This window comes from Corvus hawaiiensis, chromosome 8 (assembly GCF_020740725.1).
Source record: "Corvus hawaiiensis isolate bCorHaw1 chromosome 8, bCorHaw1.pri.cur, whole genome shotgun sequence".
Taxonomy (NCBI): Eukaryota; Metazoa; Chordata; class Aves; order Passeriformes; family Corvidae; genus Corvus; species Corvus hawaiiensis.
This window is the reverse complement of record NC_063220.1, coordinates 16,784,125-16,800,610: the sequence shown is the minus strand read 5'-3', so window position 1 is coordinate 16,800,610 and position 16,486 is coordinate 16,784,125. Positions and strand designations below refer to the sequence as shown.

Sequence of the window (16,486 nt, the reverse complement as noted above, 5' to 3'; positions counted from 1 at the left end):
GTTGTGTTCCGTTCCTGTGCCGTTCGCTGCGGGCCGGGCTGCGGCGGTGGCGGAGCGCTCGGTCAGCGAGGGCGCGCTCGGCCTCCGCCGCCAGGGGCCGCTGTGGCCGCGCGGCGCCGCGCGGGGAGCGCTTCCGCCGGCGGGCAGCACGCGCGGGCCGCCGCCATGAAGCCGGTAGGGGCTGTGAGGGGAGCGGGCCGGGCGGCGCGGGGCCCGGGGCTCACGGGGGGGACCGGCGGGAGGGGGAGCGGGGCCCGGGGCTCACGGGGGGGACCGGCGGGAGGGGGGAGCCGTGGCTGGTAGCGGCCAGTGCTGCCGGGGCTCCGGGAACGGCAGAGCAGTGCGGGTGCTGTGGGTGAGCACCGGTGGTGAGCCGGCAAAGCGCAGGCTCGTCTCTCACCTCGAGGCGAACGCTGGCCTTTCAGCGCTCTCCCGATAGCCCAACGTAGAAAGGGAAGCTAAACTTGAACTGACTCAAATTCCGGACTCAAAGATTGACAGGATTTTGTTCTCAGTTGGGAGGGGCCCGCAAGGATCATGGAGCCCAACCCTTAAGTGACTGGCCCGTTCAGGGAGTGATCCCACAATCTTGGTGTTACTCGCACCATGCTCCAACCAACTGAGCTAAGGATTTGAGAAACCCCACACTGATCCAGCCACTTGTCCCCTTTGTGAAGGGGCACATCACCCCTACCAGCGCTTCGATGCCCAGTTTCTCTGCACAGCCTTTGCCTTCCCATGGCCCTCGTTGGGTGATCCCTTCTGTGTCCATTCCCATCCCGAGCACTCTTGGGAGTGTTTTGCAGGTTTGGCACAGGCCGCCTATATTGACCAGCGCCTCTGGGCTTTTCCTGAGCCCGGTTTCTCATACCCACCGTGCCTCCCCCAGCTCTGGCCTCCGTAACCCTGTTCTGGTACTGCTGCTGTTGTGAGCCTTGCAGCAGGCAGCCTCGCCAGGTCCCTGCCGCTGCTGGGCAGGGGGAGTTTAAGGGAGGAGGAAGCCAAAGCTCAGCCTGAGGAGGTGTGCTGCAGGAGGACATTTGCCCGAGCCTGTGGCCTTGGACATTAAAGTCCCCCGAGGTACCTTATCATGTGCTGGGGAACAGCAGCACCCTGAAAAGAGAACAAAGTGCTTGGGAGCTCACAAAAGATTGTGCCCTAACAAACTGTGTACCATACCTTGAGTGTCCTTGCGTCTAAAAGTGATGGACATAGGGTTTAATAACAAAGTTGTCAGAGAATGTTTCTGTAATACATTTGTCATGGTGCTCTCCTCTCAAAGATGTAACACAGTTGTGTAAATTTGAGGCTAACTGATGATACTGTTAGCAAGAAACGTATTGTTCGGTCCTGATAGAAATAGAAACTCAGAGATCTTAAACAGTGAAATAAATTTTACAAAGGCTGTTAACATGTCAGTGACTTGTAGTTTTCTGTTTGTTTTCTAGAGAAAAAACACAAAGCGAGTTCCAAGTTTTCGCAAGTTACTGAGAACTAGTCAGATAAAACTTGACAATAAATTAAAGAATAAACAGTACAAGCAGAAGAGTGCTGCTAAGAAGTATCGTAAAGAACAAAAGAAGCTAAGGGAGGCTGTCAGAGATGCTATTTCTAGAAAGCCTTTTCCATTGGAGGAATGCAAGAAAAAACAAGTTGGTAAGTGTTTGTTTAGGTATGGGTGTTACTGAATATCCTGCTGCTTCCTGTTGTAAAATTCGAGAAAAATACACTTCATTTTCTGTATACAGATAGTTACTGTTTGTGTTGAAAGAGAGGGAGACTTGTGAAAAATACAAAATGTAGCCATTCTGGTACCTAGAACTGTCTGTTAAAGATGGTAGAAATGTGTTTGCACTGATCACTGTTGGATGTCACACTAAAGGGGCAGTTTTCTGGGATAACAAAAACCACATGCATAAAGGTCAGTGAGCTCCAGGTTGAAGTAAAGTGTAAAATGGTCTCAAAAGTGTAGACAGGGTTAGGTTTTCAAGGGTGACTATGCATATAGGATCTTAATCTGTAAACATCTTCTTCTAAAATAGCTGGAAAATGGGAAGAAAAAGAGGAAGAAGATGCTCTTCCACTGGACATGATGGATGAAGATGACTTAAAATTAATGGAGGATTTGGCCCAAAAAGCATCCTTTTTAACCAGAGATCTTTCTTCTAAGTGAGTTGTGATGTCTCCTTTTCATGCTAATTCAGCCTTGCGTGGTCAATATGTAATTAATACGTAAAGTCATGCATTTATCAGGAGGTCTCTTTCAGTCTGGTGTTTCTTTGCAGCTCCGGTATAGTGTTTCCTCAGCCTGTCAGTACTTCAGTATTAATGTATTGATGTGTATCAGTACATTCAGGTGTTCTGCCTGACCTTCAGGATACTGTTTCTGCAGTGTTCCTTCCTGGGAGGTCCCTGGCTGTGAAGTGAGTAGCATCCCTCAAACTGAAAAGAAGTGCTTTAATCTGTAAACAGTCTTTTTTTCTATATAGAGTATTTGGGACATTCCCTGGACAATGGACCACTATACATATTGCACTGCAAATTGGTGGAAAAAAATAAAAAGGGTTATGTAATCCATGTCTGTAAACACATGCAACACCAAAACATTCATACAAAAAGTTTGTTACCAGTTTTGTGGACCAAAGCATTGGGTAGAGTTCAAAGTGACAATGTAGAAAGACAGTGCTCCTAGTTGTAGAATAGTCTTTACAAATACACTTCTACAGAGTTGTCTGGTTACATGATTGTTTGAAAATCTTAGCTTGCTTTTTTTTATGGATGTGAAAAGACTCTATGCCTAGCTGCTGTAGGGTGGTTTTAATTTGTTAATGCTGATTCTGCTTAGTAATTAATAATTTTGTCTCGTTTCAAAGGAAAGTAGTAGATTTTTTATTTCCAAAATTGCAGTTTTGCTGTATTCTTGTAGCCACGCTGCAAGTTCTTGAATTAGAATTTTCTTTTAAACCTTCCTCTTTCCCCAAACTAACTCTGCGTGACATAAGTTTAAAGTCTTATAAAACTCCAAATTTATTGTGTGGTTTTATTTAGAGACATTTTGCAAAATGTAGTTCTGTGTGTCTTACATTCATTATACTAGAATGTTTTTAGAATGGTAGGAAAACAGTGGAAGTGGTTGCTCTTTTACCTGTTTTACTGTTACAGGCTTTTAGCTCCTTTCATGGTGTTCCCTTAAATTGGAGAGCTTGTCTTTTCAATCTCCTTTACTCTGGTCAGCTATAATCTGTCTTAAAAACCTGTCAGATATTACACCACTTACAGACTGTGTATTCATAGTAGCACAGACTAATTACTTACCTTCTTGTACACTTACGTGTTGTTTAGGAGCATACCTGTGGAAGGGTGACACGCCACACTGTTACTGCTGTTGTCCTTGCAGAGAGGGGTGTGACACAGGCTTTGCCAGTAGTCCGAGTGGGGGAGCCCAGAAGGGAAGGAAGGACAAGTAAAACAGCACCCTGGCCTGGGTGAGAGGCAGACACTTAATCCAGCTGGTCATACATGGTTCTTGTCTAATTACATGGCCGGTTCGTTTAGTTTGCCTCGTATTTTTCAGTGAACCTGTTCACGTCAAAAAACGAAAACATGAAAGTGTGATTGAGAAATATGAGAAGGTGCCAAGACGTTTGCAAACAGAGCCAGAAAAAGAACTCATCCATCTGCTCCCCATCAAAGATAAGACTGGCATTATTCCTCAAGCTGTGGAAAAGCCAGGTAAGACACAGATTCTGGAAATGGTATAGTATAGTAGCCAAGAAGTATATAATTTATTCTTTTAAAATTTCACAGTGTTGATTATGTGCTTGACACTAGAAACTCTATTTTTGCAGTTCTCAATGTTGCACATGATGAAGAAGAGGACACAGAAGATATGGAGGAAGCAGAAGGTAATAAAACATTGTGTTTGCTTTTTGTTGGTTTTTTTTTTTCCAAATCACTGACGTACCTGAAAAGTACTTTGCTGTTTCCCAAGGAAGTTTGTAATTGAAGTGTATTTGTTCAGGATGTTTTTGAATATGTTCACGACCATGTTGCCACCAAAGCATGACCATTAATCAAAGCTTGCATTCTTACTTGTTAGAATCTCAGGAATGGCTGGCTTCAGATTCTCTTTCTTCAAAATCGTTCTGATTTTTCACTTGGAAGTGATGCTTGCATGAAGTTCCTTTTATCCTTGTATCATCTTTGCTAGTAAGAAGGAAGATATTGGTCTTACATAAAGAATGTCTGCATGGTTCTATTTTGATTACTCTGAGATCATTTTGAAATGCAGTTCAGGACAGACTTTTGTAGGCTTTAAGTGTCTGTCTTTGTCTTTAAAATTTTTACTTAAAACATCAATACCAGAAAACTGAGATTTTGATTTGCAATTGGCTATCGAGTTAATAGTAATTTTCAAGAGTCGTTGCTACTTCTGGGTCCTTACTGTCTAAATATAATCTGAGGTTGAGGAAGGAGATACTTGTAGCAAAATAATATTCAGAAAACACAAACAAAACAATTGGATTTTTAAAAGAAAAAGTGAATGGTGAATAATTTGGTACAAATTGCAGAGTGCTGCAGTTTTTTGGCATGGTTGGAGTAATATGCTGAGTTTATATGTTCCCACTGTACTCAGAGAGCACCATGGGCAGATTCAAAATCATTTAGTCCACTTCTTTTTGCAAGCAAAAGATTTTGAAGTGGAGCAAAAATTAATCTGTGGGTTAATATGAGCTCTAGCAAAGTCATTCTTAAAGCTTCTTTGACTGTGGAACTTCTTGTGTTACTCCTGTGTGGGCTTACCAGGGTACCCTTCTGAAATGCAGTATCTGCAACATGGTATTTGTTGAGTGACTTCCCCTCTTTTCTAACTCTCACATCTGTGCCAGACTTTAATGAGGAACCCCTGCCTATTCTCACTCCTGAGGAAATGGCTGCTGAAAGGAGAAGAAAGCTGCAGGAGAGGAAGATGCACATAGCTGCCTTAGCATCTGCCATTCTCTCAGAGCCAGACAGCAATGTAGGTACATTTACTTAACCATGTGTGTCTGTGTTGTGCACTAAGTCAAGAAATAAAGATATGAAGTGAGCAAACAGTAGCAAAAGCACAAGAACATGTGGGTAGAACAAGGAAAAGGTCAGTGTTGTATCACTTCTGTTATTTTCTGTACAAGCTACTTTGTTCCTTAAGCATGACCCCCAAATAAGCTCTCATTTCAGGGTTGTATCTGATAGTTCTCAATGTTTCAAGATATACTAATAATTTTCTATAAATATGTGCAAGTTTGGAATAGCAGGATATTTTGAACATTCCTGAGATTAAAATTTCGTTGGGATATCTACATTTCATGGCTCTTCATGCAGTAGATTCTGAGTAACTGCTGAGTTAACGTACATTGTGCTTGTCCCTTGGTTTGCAGTTGATCTTCATCTGATGTCTGCCTATTTTCTTCAATCAGATTAAGAAGTTGAAGGAGCTGCGGGCCATGCTGATGGAACAGGATCCTAACGTGGCTGTGATTGTTCGGAAGCTGGTCATGGTGTCTTTGATGGAGATATTCAAAGATGTTGCGCCTTCATACAAAATTCGGCCTCTGACCGAAGCAGAAAAGGCTACCAAGGTGAAATATCAAGTCTATTTATAGCGTATGTGAGTAGTTAAGAGTTTTTTCAGCTATGCCAAGTACTAATACTGATTTGTTTAATATGAATTTATGGTTTTGAGCAAAGGGGACAAATACACAAATACTTGTGGAAGCTCTGAAGCTATGATGCTTTCAGGAGCAGAGGTTTTTGTCTTGAACCTTTAATTATTCCTTCAATAAGTTGGTGACATGCAGGTGGTAATGGAGGGAAGAAGTAGCGTCTGAAAGTAGTATACCACACCTGGGTGACTTTCCTCATAGACCTTGGAATAAGGTCCTGTGCTGAAGAGCATTAGAAAGAAAGCAAATGATGCAATATTTTCACCTAACTGGCATGGATTTCTTTGAAATGTGTTCACCAATTTGCGAAAAAAATGCAGAGCAACTTGTTTTCTGGAGCTTGTTTTTAACCAATTATTTAGAAGGTTGAGTATAGGTTTAGTGCAGTTTAGAGTCACGGTTTTAAAATAACATCAAGTTGATAATGTTACTTCAAGCTCTATAAATGAAATAGGCCTAGTTGGAAAAGGCCCTCTGAAGACATCTGTAGAAAAATGCAGAAGTATATATTTTTTAATACATTTCTAGGAATGTCTGGCTAGAAAAAAAAGCTACCTAGATATCTGATACTTGGTTTAAAACTTCTTTTTTTTCCACCACTGGCTAATTTCAGTATTTAGCTCTCCAAATAAAATCTCATTTCTGTTATGTTTAAAGGTTAAAAAAGAAACTCAGAAACTGAGAGAATTTGAAGAAGGTCTTGTAAGCCAGTATAAATTTTATTTGGAAAATCTGGAACAAACAATTAAAGGTACAGTCAACACTTCCCATTTTTTTAGTAAAGGCAAGATTGTTTGCAGCGGTTTCCCTCCTCTGAATGTATGCTACCTTCTGTCTTCGAGATAGCACTTGCATGAAGTATGCAGGAGAATGCCTGCAATCACTGAAAATTTAAATATTTACAAGCTCATTATCTCTGAACAGTAATCACTAAAAATAACATTTTGTGCAGATTGGAAGCAAAGGAAGTTGAAGAAAAGCAATGTCATCTCATTAAAGGCATATAAAGGTCTAGCAGAGGTAGCAGTGAAGTGTCTGTGTGAGCTGCTTGTGGCCCTACCCCACTTCAACTTCCACAATAACATTATTGTTCTCATTGTTCCACTCATGAATGATCCATCAAAAATGGTAAGTGATTTTCTGATTAGAGTTCTTGTTTTGCATGAAAAATAATTCTTTCTGAGCCTTATTCCACAATATCCAGATCTTGTGGCTGGATCTTTTCACTATTTTAAAGGCTGTGTGCACTTTGTAATTAGTAAATACCATGAGTGTCATCTGTTAGTAGCTGTTGTTGTGGACTTGGCTTTACAGCACAATTTATGTGTTTTGCTTTTCAGATTTCTGAATTGTGTGTTGAGGCAGTTAAGAAGCTCTTTAAACAGGACAAGTTGGGCTATGCTTCTCTTGGTGTAGTTAAGGTCATTTCTGGCCTTGTGAGGGGTAGAAATTACGATGTCAGACCTGAGGTAAGAGTCTTTCTGTTGTACATCACAATATTCTTCAGTCAAAAGTTTAAAAAAATCCAAACATTAAAGTTACTGCAGCTGCTGGCTACAGACAAGCAGAATTTCCTCACTCTGTCAGACCACAGACAGTTCAGGATTATGCTGAGCCAGAGAGTTAAAGAGAGGTATGGGACAAGGGAAGGAGGAGGTGGAGATCAGATCCTGCCAGAGATATGGGTTAAGTCAGGCAGGGAGACTTGAAGTGAGAGGCAAATGGAGGAATGGATAGAAATGGACAGTGCTGGGGAAGGAACTGGGAACAGGGATTAAGAGATACAGGTATGAAGGAATGGGAGGGGAATAAACAGAAGAACCTTTGACCAGCAAAGCCCACTAGCTGGAATGGAATTCAGGATCTCTTACCTTTTGTGTCCTATGAGGTTGTAGATCACCTTTCATTGTATTTATTTTATTTTACAATAGGTGTTAAAAGTATTTCTTCACTTAAGAATTAAGGAAGTAGAATTACAAAAAGATTCCGAAGACATTGCACCTAAGAAAAAGTTCATGACTTACAAAGAGAAAAGAAAAAATCTTTCCAGAATGCAAAGAAAGGTATGACACGTGGTTTCTCATGCTCTACTTCTGTTACTTTATGTAGCAATTTTTTCCAGCAATGATTGCACATCTGCTGTTGCCATTGTTAACTCTCAGCATCAGTCATCAGTTTTTACATTATATTTGAAAATTTATGAAGTCCTACAGGGAATTTAATTATCTTCCTATTTTTTTCCTCTTTCCTGTGTTGATAATGCTTTTGACTGGTTGTTTCTGATAGGGGGGTTTATCCTGTAGAATCACAGGGTGACTTAAGCAACTCATCAAGTGTGGAAAATTTGTTCTCTGGATATCTTTGCAACCTGGGTATCCAGACTGGTTGGAAACATTTGATCTGTTGTCTTAAAATCAACTGTATATTTTCAGTGGAAGAAAGCTGAAGAGAAACTGGAACGAGAACTCCTGGAAGCAGAAGCATCAGAAAGTAAAGAAAAGAAACTGAAGTTGGTAAGTAATTGAGAGATTATTTCCCTATTTTTGCAGAGTGGCAGCTTCTAACCCTTTTATAACTAAGTGTCTTCCCTTCATCCCAACCTGTCAGCATTCCACATCTTTAAATCATGCTGTCAGCTAACAAATGCTTTGCCTGTGACAGAGATTTCAGTAAACCACTCTCAGTTTACCCAGGAAGGCCAACAGCCATTTCTATTCCCTTCTGCTCTCTGCTCAAAAAGGTATTGAATCCATTAGCAAATGTCCTCCAGGTGCCCTACTCCATAGGACACTATGGGTGTTACAGCCTCTCGGAGTGGCCTTTAGGCAAAGGAGGAGTGTGGCTGTAGTCAGGTGAGAGTCATGGGCAGGAGAGCACGTGAGGACTTGAGCTTTTCAGCACAAGAAGAGCAGAGAGGGCAGTGCCAGGACTGGTTTGGAAGGCCTGAGTGCAGGTTTGGACAGAGAGAAGCATTTCAATTGAGTTTAAGTGAAGTGGAAATGTCTATTTTACATGATTAAGTATTTAATTTTGTTTTCTTTCCTTTAGCACACCGAGACCTTGAATATTGTATTTGTAACTTACTTCAGGATCTTGAAGAAAGCTCAGAAGTCTCCACTTTTGCCAGCTGTGCTAGAAGGTCTTGCAAAGTAAGAACTGACTGCCTTCTCTTGTGTGTATTGGAAAAGACATAAAGCACTAAAGAAATTTTTGTCTCTGAAAGGGATTTAAGCAGTGAGAAAAGATAGTCCCTGACAAATAAGTTGAAATTCTTTTATTTCTCTGCTGAAGTTTTCAGCTGTTTCCAAAGGCATTTCAATGTGATTTGAAATTTTCCGTGATAGAATTGATGCGGTGCAAATGCCACAGAGGATGATGTGATTCCATTATTTTGTCTGATTAATTGCTGAAGGACACAAGCATGTTGTTAATGCTCTAGAAAAGCCATGATTAGCATTTCGGGGCTGAATTGTCCTTTCCTGTGAAGACAGTAAATGTTCAGCATTTGATTTAGCCTGCTTTTAAGATGTGTGTCTTGGCAATTCAGAACACTTTGAAGTGAATTTTCAGATAATGTCTGTAGTTTAAAAATGAAAATCTCTTTGATTCAAGGTTTGCTCATCTCATAAATGTGGAATTTTTTGATGACCTATTGATTGTCCTTCATTCTCTTATTGCATCTGGGGTAAGTTGAGTTTTATAATAGTTTTCTTAAAATTAGTTTCTTTTGCTTACTTAATCAGTTTTGTATTCTTAGGATTTAAGCTACCGTGAGAGTCTTCACTGCATTCTCAGTGCTTTTCATATACTCTCTGGTCAAGGTAAGAGATTTTTAAAATCAAACTTTTGTTTAGTATTGCCATTTAAATAAATGGAGTAAATGTGTTTATTTGGGATTATGTTAATAGGTGATGTTCTTAACATTGATCCGATGAAATTTTACACACATCTTTACAAGACACTGTTCAGCCTACATGCAGGTAATTCCAGAGTCTTATTTTCACTGTTCACCTAGATGTTTATTCTGTTTCTTTGCTATCAAAGCCTTTATGTAGCATTAATAAACTACACTTTTTTAAAAATACCTGATTTCTGAAAAGATTATTGTCTGGTTTAAGCTACTTTTTTTCTCGGGTTGCACACTGCATTACTGCAATACAAATACTTGAAGTATTATTGCAATACATGGTTCTAATTATGTCATTTCAGTAGGAAATGCCAAGTATGTGATCTTGGATAAGCATTTATCCTATCCTCAGTTTAAATTTTTTTAAATCCTTATAATTACTTCTTTCAGGGGTATTTTAAAAATTCTTGTCTTTTTTCTCTAATTCTTTCTCCAATAAAGAAAAAAATACCCTATTTTTCCAATATAATTTAAAAAAAATTAAATTTAGATTCTGTTTGCTAAGATTTTCTAGTATATATTTCTGATTTTTGTAATTATGACATTTTAATTTTCTAATCTAAATTTTCCAGTAATTATGAGAAGTTGAATAATTGATGAAAAAAGAGATTTATAAAATTTGAAATTAACGTAATTTTAATTAACTTCAGAAATGTGAATTCACTAAGAATTAAAAGATTAAGAATAAACATTCTGCAGATCTGGATGGGTAAAAGACCAAATCTTTGCGCTGTTTAATAGTTTATAGAAAACGATACAATGAGTGCATTTAGGATTGAAACAGTAGCTGTGTTTCATGTTTAGACATTTTTGATGGAACAAGTCTTTTCTTAGAAAGGAGCACAGAAACAATGGTACATTTTTTTTGTTCAAAGCTGGACTATTTTGATCAAAAAAGGGTGGATGCTTAATGTCTGAATCATGAGAAGTGTCTGAGCCTCACAGCTTTCATGCTGTTCTCAGTTTCCTGTGCCCAGCCTGTAGCAGGTTATCCAGCTGTATGTCCATGATGTGGTTATTTACTATGTATGAAATTCTGCTTTTGAGGTGGCACCAACGAGGACATTGAGATTGTGCTGCAGTGCCTGGATGTCATGTTTGCCAAGAGGAGAAAGCAAGTGTCTCAGCAGCGAGCTCTTGCTTTCCTAAAGCGACTTTCCATCCTTGCTCTTCATGTACTTCCAAATTCCAGTGTTGGGATCTTGGCAACAAACAGGATATTCATGCAAGTAAGTTTTACTTGTTGAAATGTTTAGCTTACTGGCTAAAGGTTATTGAATTTTTTGATAAATTGATTTTATGCAAAACTTTTTAAAGCATCTTTAACTAGAATATGAAAACAGAGTATCCTTAAATGCTGCTGAGACTGAATAATGTGGAATGAATCCTGAAACTGACTTAGCCATGTTATAATTGGGTGTGTAATATAAACAACCCAGTTTCTGGTTTTTTTTGTATTGTAGACATTCCCAAAGATGGACCTCTTACTAGACAATGAATCTCAAGGCAGTGGAGTTTATCTCCCAGAATTAGAGGAACCAGAGCATTGCAACGCCCAGAACACAGCCCTGTGGGAGCTGCATCTACTGCAGGTTCATGAGTAACTCAGGGATTTGGGAAGTAACAGCAGTAAATAGCTGCTCAGTGTTTAGGTGCTTTACACAAATGGAGAACAGAGGTCTTCAGCCTTATCTGTCAAGTCTTGGCTGACATGAGCCTATTCCAACAGAGTGGAAGACCAACACAGTGGTATGGAAGGATGAGCTCAAAAGGAGATGTTGTTACACATCCCCTATGATAATACCACACTGGGTCTACTGCAGGTTGCCTTATTAGATTCCTTTGGAGACTTTTTAAATCTGTTAAGTTCGGTTACAGTCCAGCCCTTGTTCAATGACACCTTGATCTGTCATTCCAGTCAGGGTTTGGAGAGGGCTTCCTCTGCCCTTTCTCCCTGTTTTCTGGGAGTAGGAGTTAGATATGTAGCTATGGAGAATCATGCTCACAACACGATATGAGTGAATAAATGCATGACTGGGTGTTCTTACTCAATCCCACAAACTGACTGATTTTGAGGTGCTCAGTTTCTAAACTAAAGGACCTTCCATCTTACAGAAATGGAAATAAATATGAGAATCTATAGATAAATACATTATCCCTTACTGTCTGTCTAGTGCCTTCTTTCTTTCTTTCTTTCAGAGACATTATCATCCAACAGTGCAGAAATTTGCATCTCACCTTATTGCTGGAGCTCCAACTGAAGGCTCAGGAGCTCTTCCACTTGATATGACCCAAAGGTGAGTTATCAAAGAGTTCTTATTTTTTTCAAAATAGGCCCTGAAAGGAAGCTGTTGCTTATACTATATTAAAGGAATTCCTAAAAATAATTATCTATGAAATTAAGGACTCTGATCTTCAAACTCTTTGTTCTTCTGCCAGTACAGAATGTTGGCTGCCTTTTTCTTTTTTTTTTTCCCTTTTGAGACTTGTTGCCAGGCTGTGACAAGGGTAAACATCTCAAAGTGCAGTGTGTTTTCTTCCCCCGGGAGCAAAATATCTTCAGCAGCAGCCCTGATCTGAATATGGATCAGGATCACTGAACTGGGGCTGTCCAGTGGAAACTAGAACCCAAGTTGCAGTGTAAGGTCTGTAGCAGGTTAAAACATGAGAACAGCCATCCGGGCTCAGACGAAGATCGAATTCAGCATCCTATCTTTGGCAGTGGCTGGCAGCAGGTGTCTTGTGAAAAGTAAAACCAGGGCATACACGTAAGACATGCTCTGAGCAGTGTCCTGGCCTCTGACAGGTTTCAGCTTGGTGGATTTCCTGAACCTGATTCCATTTTCTGTTAGTGCCTCTCTCTTCATGGAGTTCTTTCCAAAACTGTTCCATGTTCCTTGAATCAGAGCACACATGTTGCAAATGCAGCATTGTTTGGAAAGGGTTCTATGAGTTCACAGCTCCTTATGGTAAGATCTGCTTTCTTTTGTTTTGAACCTTGTGCCAGTTTGCTTAATTTAACATCCTCTGGTTCTTGCTCTGGGAGCTGAAGTGAACAGTCTGCTCCATCACACTCTTTCTGTGCCTCATAGGACTTGGCAGACCTCAATCATAACATACCTCCATCTACTGTCTCTCCTGGATGGAGGGATCCAGCTCAGACAGGAACTGTTCCGTATTTTCCATCAACTTTATTGCATGTTCCTGTACTTACACCAATTTAAGCATTTCAAGATTAAATTGGAGACTTGCTTGCAGTATTTGAGATGTGGGTGATCTGTGGATTTATACACTGATGTAACTAATTTCTATTGTGTTTGCTGTTTCTTTTCAACTCCAAACAGCACTAAAGTCACAATCCCATAAAATTATCTGTCCTAACAAGAAGATTTTTTTGTTTCAGTGATAGTGGTCAGCTCAGAGCATACTGTTTTTATGTGGAATTGCTTTTTCCAACACTAAATTTCATTTGCCATTTTTCTGATCATCTCATAGAGTCTGTCTGCAGTTCTCCACCCAGTAGCTCATTCTTACTACTACAAATAACTTGGTCTTCTCCAGCTCTTTTTTGAGCATGTTGGAAAGCACAGGTCCTGGAAAAGACCTTGTGGAAATCCAGTTTCTTCCTGCCGTTGCAAAAACTGACCATAGACTCCTGTCCTCTGTTTCTTGTCTTTTAACCAGTTCTTTTCTGTGATGGTCTTCCCTGTTCTCCCATGGATGCTTTTTCATAAAACCCTTTGGTAAGGAACTGTTGGAAATTCTGGCAGATTGTGTCAGCTACATAATCTTTACCTGCCTTTTTCCTCCTCCCCTTTTTCAAATATGCACAGAGCAGAGCTCTGGGAAGACAACAGAACAGTTTTCTTGTCTCCCCCAGCTGAGTATTTAGACACATTTTACTTACTTTGACTCACATTGTTTCCCAGCCCTTGGCTTCTGATCTTTTCCAGGTGATGCTCATTACTCTGAGGAGTTCTCCTAAAGTGTGGTGGAGGGGGGAGAGTGGGGGGAGTGTGAGAAGTTGCTCTTGGAGTGGTGATAGATCAGCTGAAGTTTTAGTTATCTAATGCCATTTTTCTTTCACTGTTTGTTTACTGTAGGTCTGCTACAGAACTTTTTGAGACATACTGTATGAAGGGAATGACCTTTAATCCTCCTGTTGCATCAGTAACACCTAGAAGAAAGGTACTATCTCATCTCTCTGTATTCCTTTTCTAACTATGTGACACACCAATGTAACCTGTATCTTCTAGCTCACTATGCAGTGCCCAGACGTTGGCACACTGAGTTTGGCTTCTGGTTTCTGTACTTTTTGCATCAAGGATATTTTTTTAACTGGCATAAGATAGGACTGAGTATAAGGAAGGAAAAAATAGCTGTATAAGTAGTCCTACCTCCCACAGCATCAGTTAACATAGCAAGACTAATACGGTAGCTGTTATTTTGCACTGTGCAGTGGTTCAGTGCAGATTTCTTGGCTCTTTTCTGTAATGATGAACTAATGTTTGTTCAAAAAGCAATAATAAAAAGCCAGCTCTTTCCCCAGGGTGGGTAGTTGCCAAGACAGCTGGATTTCCAGAGCATTTGATTCAGTGTGTCGAGGGATACTGATCCCTGTTAGTGTCACTAAGTGGAAATTTGAGGGGAACGAAGAGTTAATGTAAAAAGAGGAGAAATGGGGAAAGTGTGTTTATATCCTCAGCACTGGATGTGTTCCAGATGCCAGCCTCCATTAAATGCCCAGTGAGTGGTGTGTCCTTTAAAAAGTGATAATTTTCCTTCTTTCTAATGTAAACAATATAACCTATTAACATTGTCAGTGCTCCACTTTGTAACTCAGTAATGTCAGTTGAAGCCTTGAAAGCACAATTTTTCTTTCCATTTTAGAGAAGCAGCTTCTGAAAATGTGTTTGTACTTAACCTATTCAGTTGTTTTATAATGACTTCTTGATGTGTGTGTCCTGCTAGGGAGTTACACGAGTGGCTCTGACAGAGCAAGGCTGAGAACAGCAGACGGGAGAGAAATTTGGGTTGAATAAGAAAATGCACAAGCTCTTTTAGGTAGCAGGAACAATGGAACAGGAAGATAACAAAGTGTCCATAGATGGCTATAATGGACCTAACTGGGAAAATTACCTTGGGGTCTTGCCTGTTCTATGGTTGTTTGGCTCATTTAACAAATTTTGGCAGTATCTAAGCTTTCCACACTCTGTCCTGCGTGTCCTCTGTGTGCCAGGCTGCCAGTCAGCATCTCCCTGCTCTTGACAGAAGCTCTGACTTGGAGCCCTGTGCACCACTAAAGAGAGGCTCTCATTTCTCTGTGAGTGCACAAAGTACTTGACTCTGGGAATTTTAAGACTTTCACAGGGAAGTTTAAATCATGTGCATGACAATCATTCCTCATCTGAGCACCAGGAAAATGCAGGGCTCCAGGTGTGGCTGGAGGCAGAAGGGCCAGGGGATTCCTCTCTGACTCACAACCTGTGCTGTGAGCATTGTTGCTTTCACTGGCCTTTTGGTCAGAGACGCTTGATTGATAAAGGTGTGCTCTCACCAAACTGTGCTTGATTTGTATTTATAAGGTGTGTTGAACAGGAGGCAGTGTGTGAACCCCCCAGAGCTGGAAGCCATGGCTGTGTGTAGTAGGTAATCTTTTAAGGCCCAGCTTACCAGAAAGCAGAGAACCCTCACCAAACCCATGAGCTTAGGAAGGACTGCTTGACAGTGCTTGCGTGCAGCCAAAGGAAATTTACTGCAGGCCAGGGAGGAGTGAGCTGCCAGTTCCAGTCTGGTCCAGATGACCGGGACCACGGGAGAGAAACAAGACTGCTAATCTAAGGTAGGCATGGAAAACATGGCCTTGCTTAGTAATACAACTAATATTTTGTATTTTTCAGGATACCTTCTCACAAATGAATTCATTTGTAGATGAAGAACTAAACAAACAGCTTCAACAACATGTCAGTCAGACTGTTGCTCACAAACCCTTGGATTTTGCTAAGCACTTGAAGGAATCATCCTTGGCATAAATGTACCTATCAATCAAGTTCACTTGGCTTCTTAATTACGGAGAAAGATTGGCTGAAAGAAATCACCACTCATCATAAAAGGAATAAAAGTAGGCTTTTGTGTGAATACAGAAACACACAAAAATGTACCAGCAGTTTTTCACACAGCTACAAGCCTGTGCCCCTAACCACCAGGCCCATGTTCAGGGGGCTGGGGCATCACAATGAACTGTCGTGTCAGTATTTTAAAAACAAACCCACATAATTTAAGAATTGTTTCAACCATGCATAATTATATTTTTGTTTATGTATTTTTCTAATTTTTATAACAGAATACAGACATATGTGTTTCTGGGAACTCACTGGGTTGTGTTGATAACTTAATAAATATTTTGAAAATGTTAACATAATATTGACTTTTTGATGTCTAAGTTACCTAGACATTTGGAAAATGTATTGCGTTTTTCCTGTTTTTCTTCTGATGACTTCTAACCATTTGTCTCACCTTGAAATGATTTTGCATTTGGTGTTTTTTTTCCCTCTGATGAATCTTGGTATTAGCAAATTAAGAATATTGAATTTCAGTTCTATACTGTCATTGTGATTGAATGCTCTACTGCAGTGACTTGAATAAAGCATTGCTGTCAAGAATACTGGACAAATACAAGGTAAAGATGTTTTGAGTTTTTTTTATGTAGGTAATTCTCTCCACATTCCCCAAATATTATTTATTGTCTGATTGTTTTCGAATCCATTTTCAGCTGCATGTTGGCTTTGCGAAGAGCAGGTGAAATATATGAAATAATTTAAAGGTGAGTACTGTCTCTATGTGAATTCCACTGTACAGTGGAATGTAGCTGGCT

The 16,486-nt window shown here is 40.2% G+C and overlaps 1 protein-coding gene across 1 annotated transcript; it reads left to right on the top strand.

The window, feature by feature from the left end:
• Positions 1-121: 121 nt before the first annotated feature.
• Positions 122-16,033, top strand: NOC3L (NOC3 like DNA replication regulator). The gene is made up of 21 exons (XM_048310531.1): positions 122-174; positions 1,449-1,656; positions 2,043-2,169; positions 3,575-3,732; positions 3,849-3,905; positions 4,890-5,020; positions 5,460-5,621; positions 6,363-6,456; positions 6,658-6,833; positions 7,046-7,174; positions 7,637-7,768; positions 8,138-8,218; positions 8,754-8,854; positions 9,318-9,390; positions 9,463-9,526; positions 9,614-9,685; positions 10,660-10,841; positions 11,076-11,204; positions 11,812-11,909; positions 13,716-13,800; positions 15,513-16,033. Exons 1-21 carry the CDS (start codon positions 166-168, stop codon positions 15,642-15,644), a joined length of 2,400 nt encoding a protein of 799 aa, XP_048166488.1. The 5' UTR covers positions 122-165; the 3' UTR covers positions 15,645-16,033.
• The last annotated feature ends 453 nt before the right edge of the window (positions 16,034-16,486 follow it).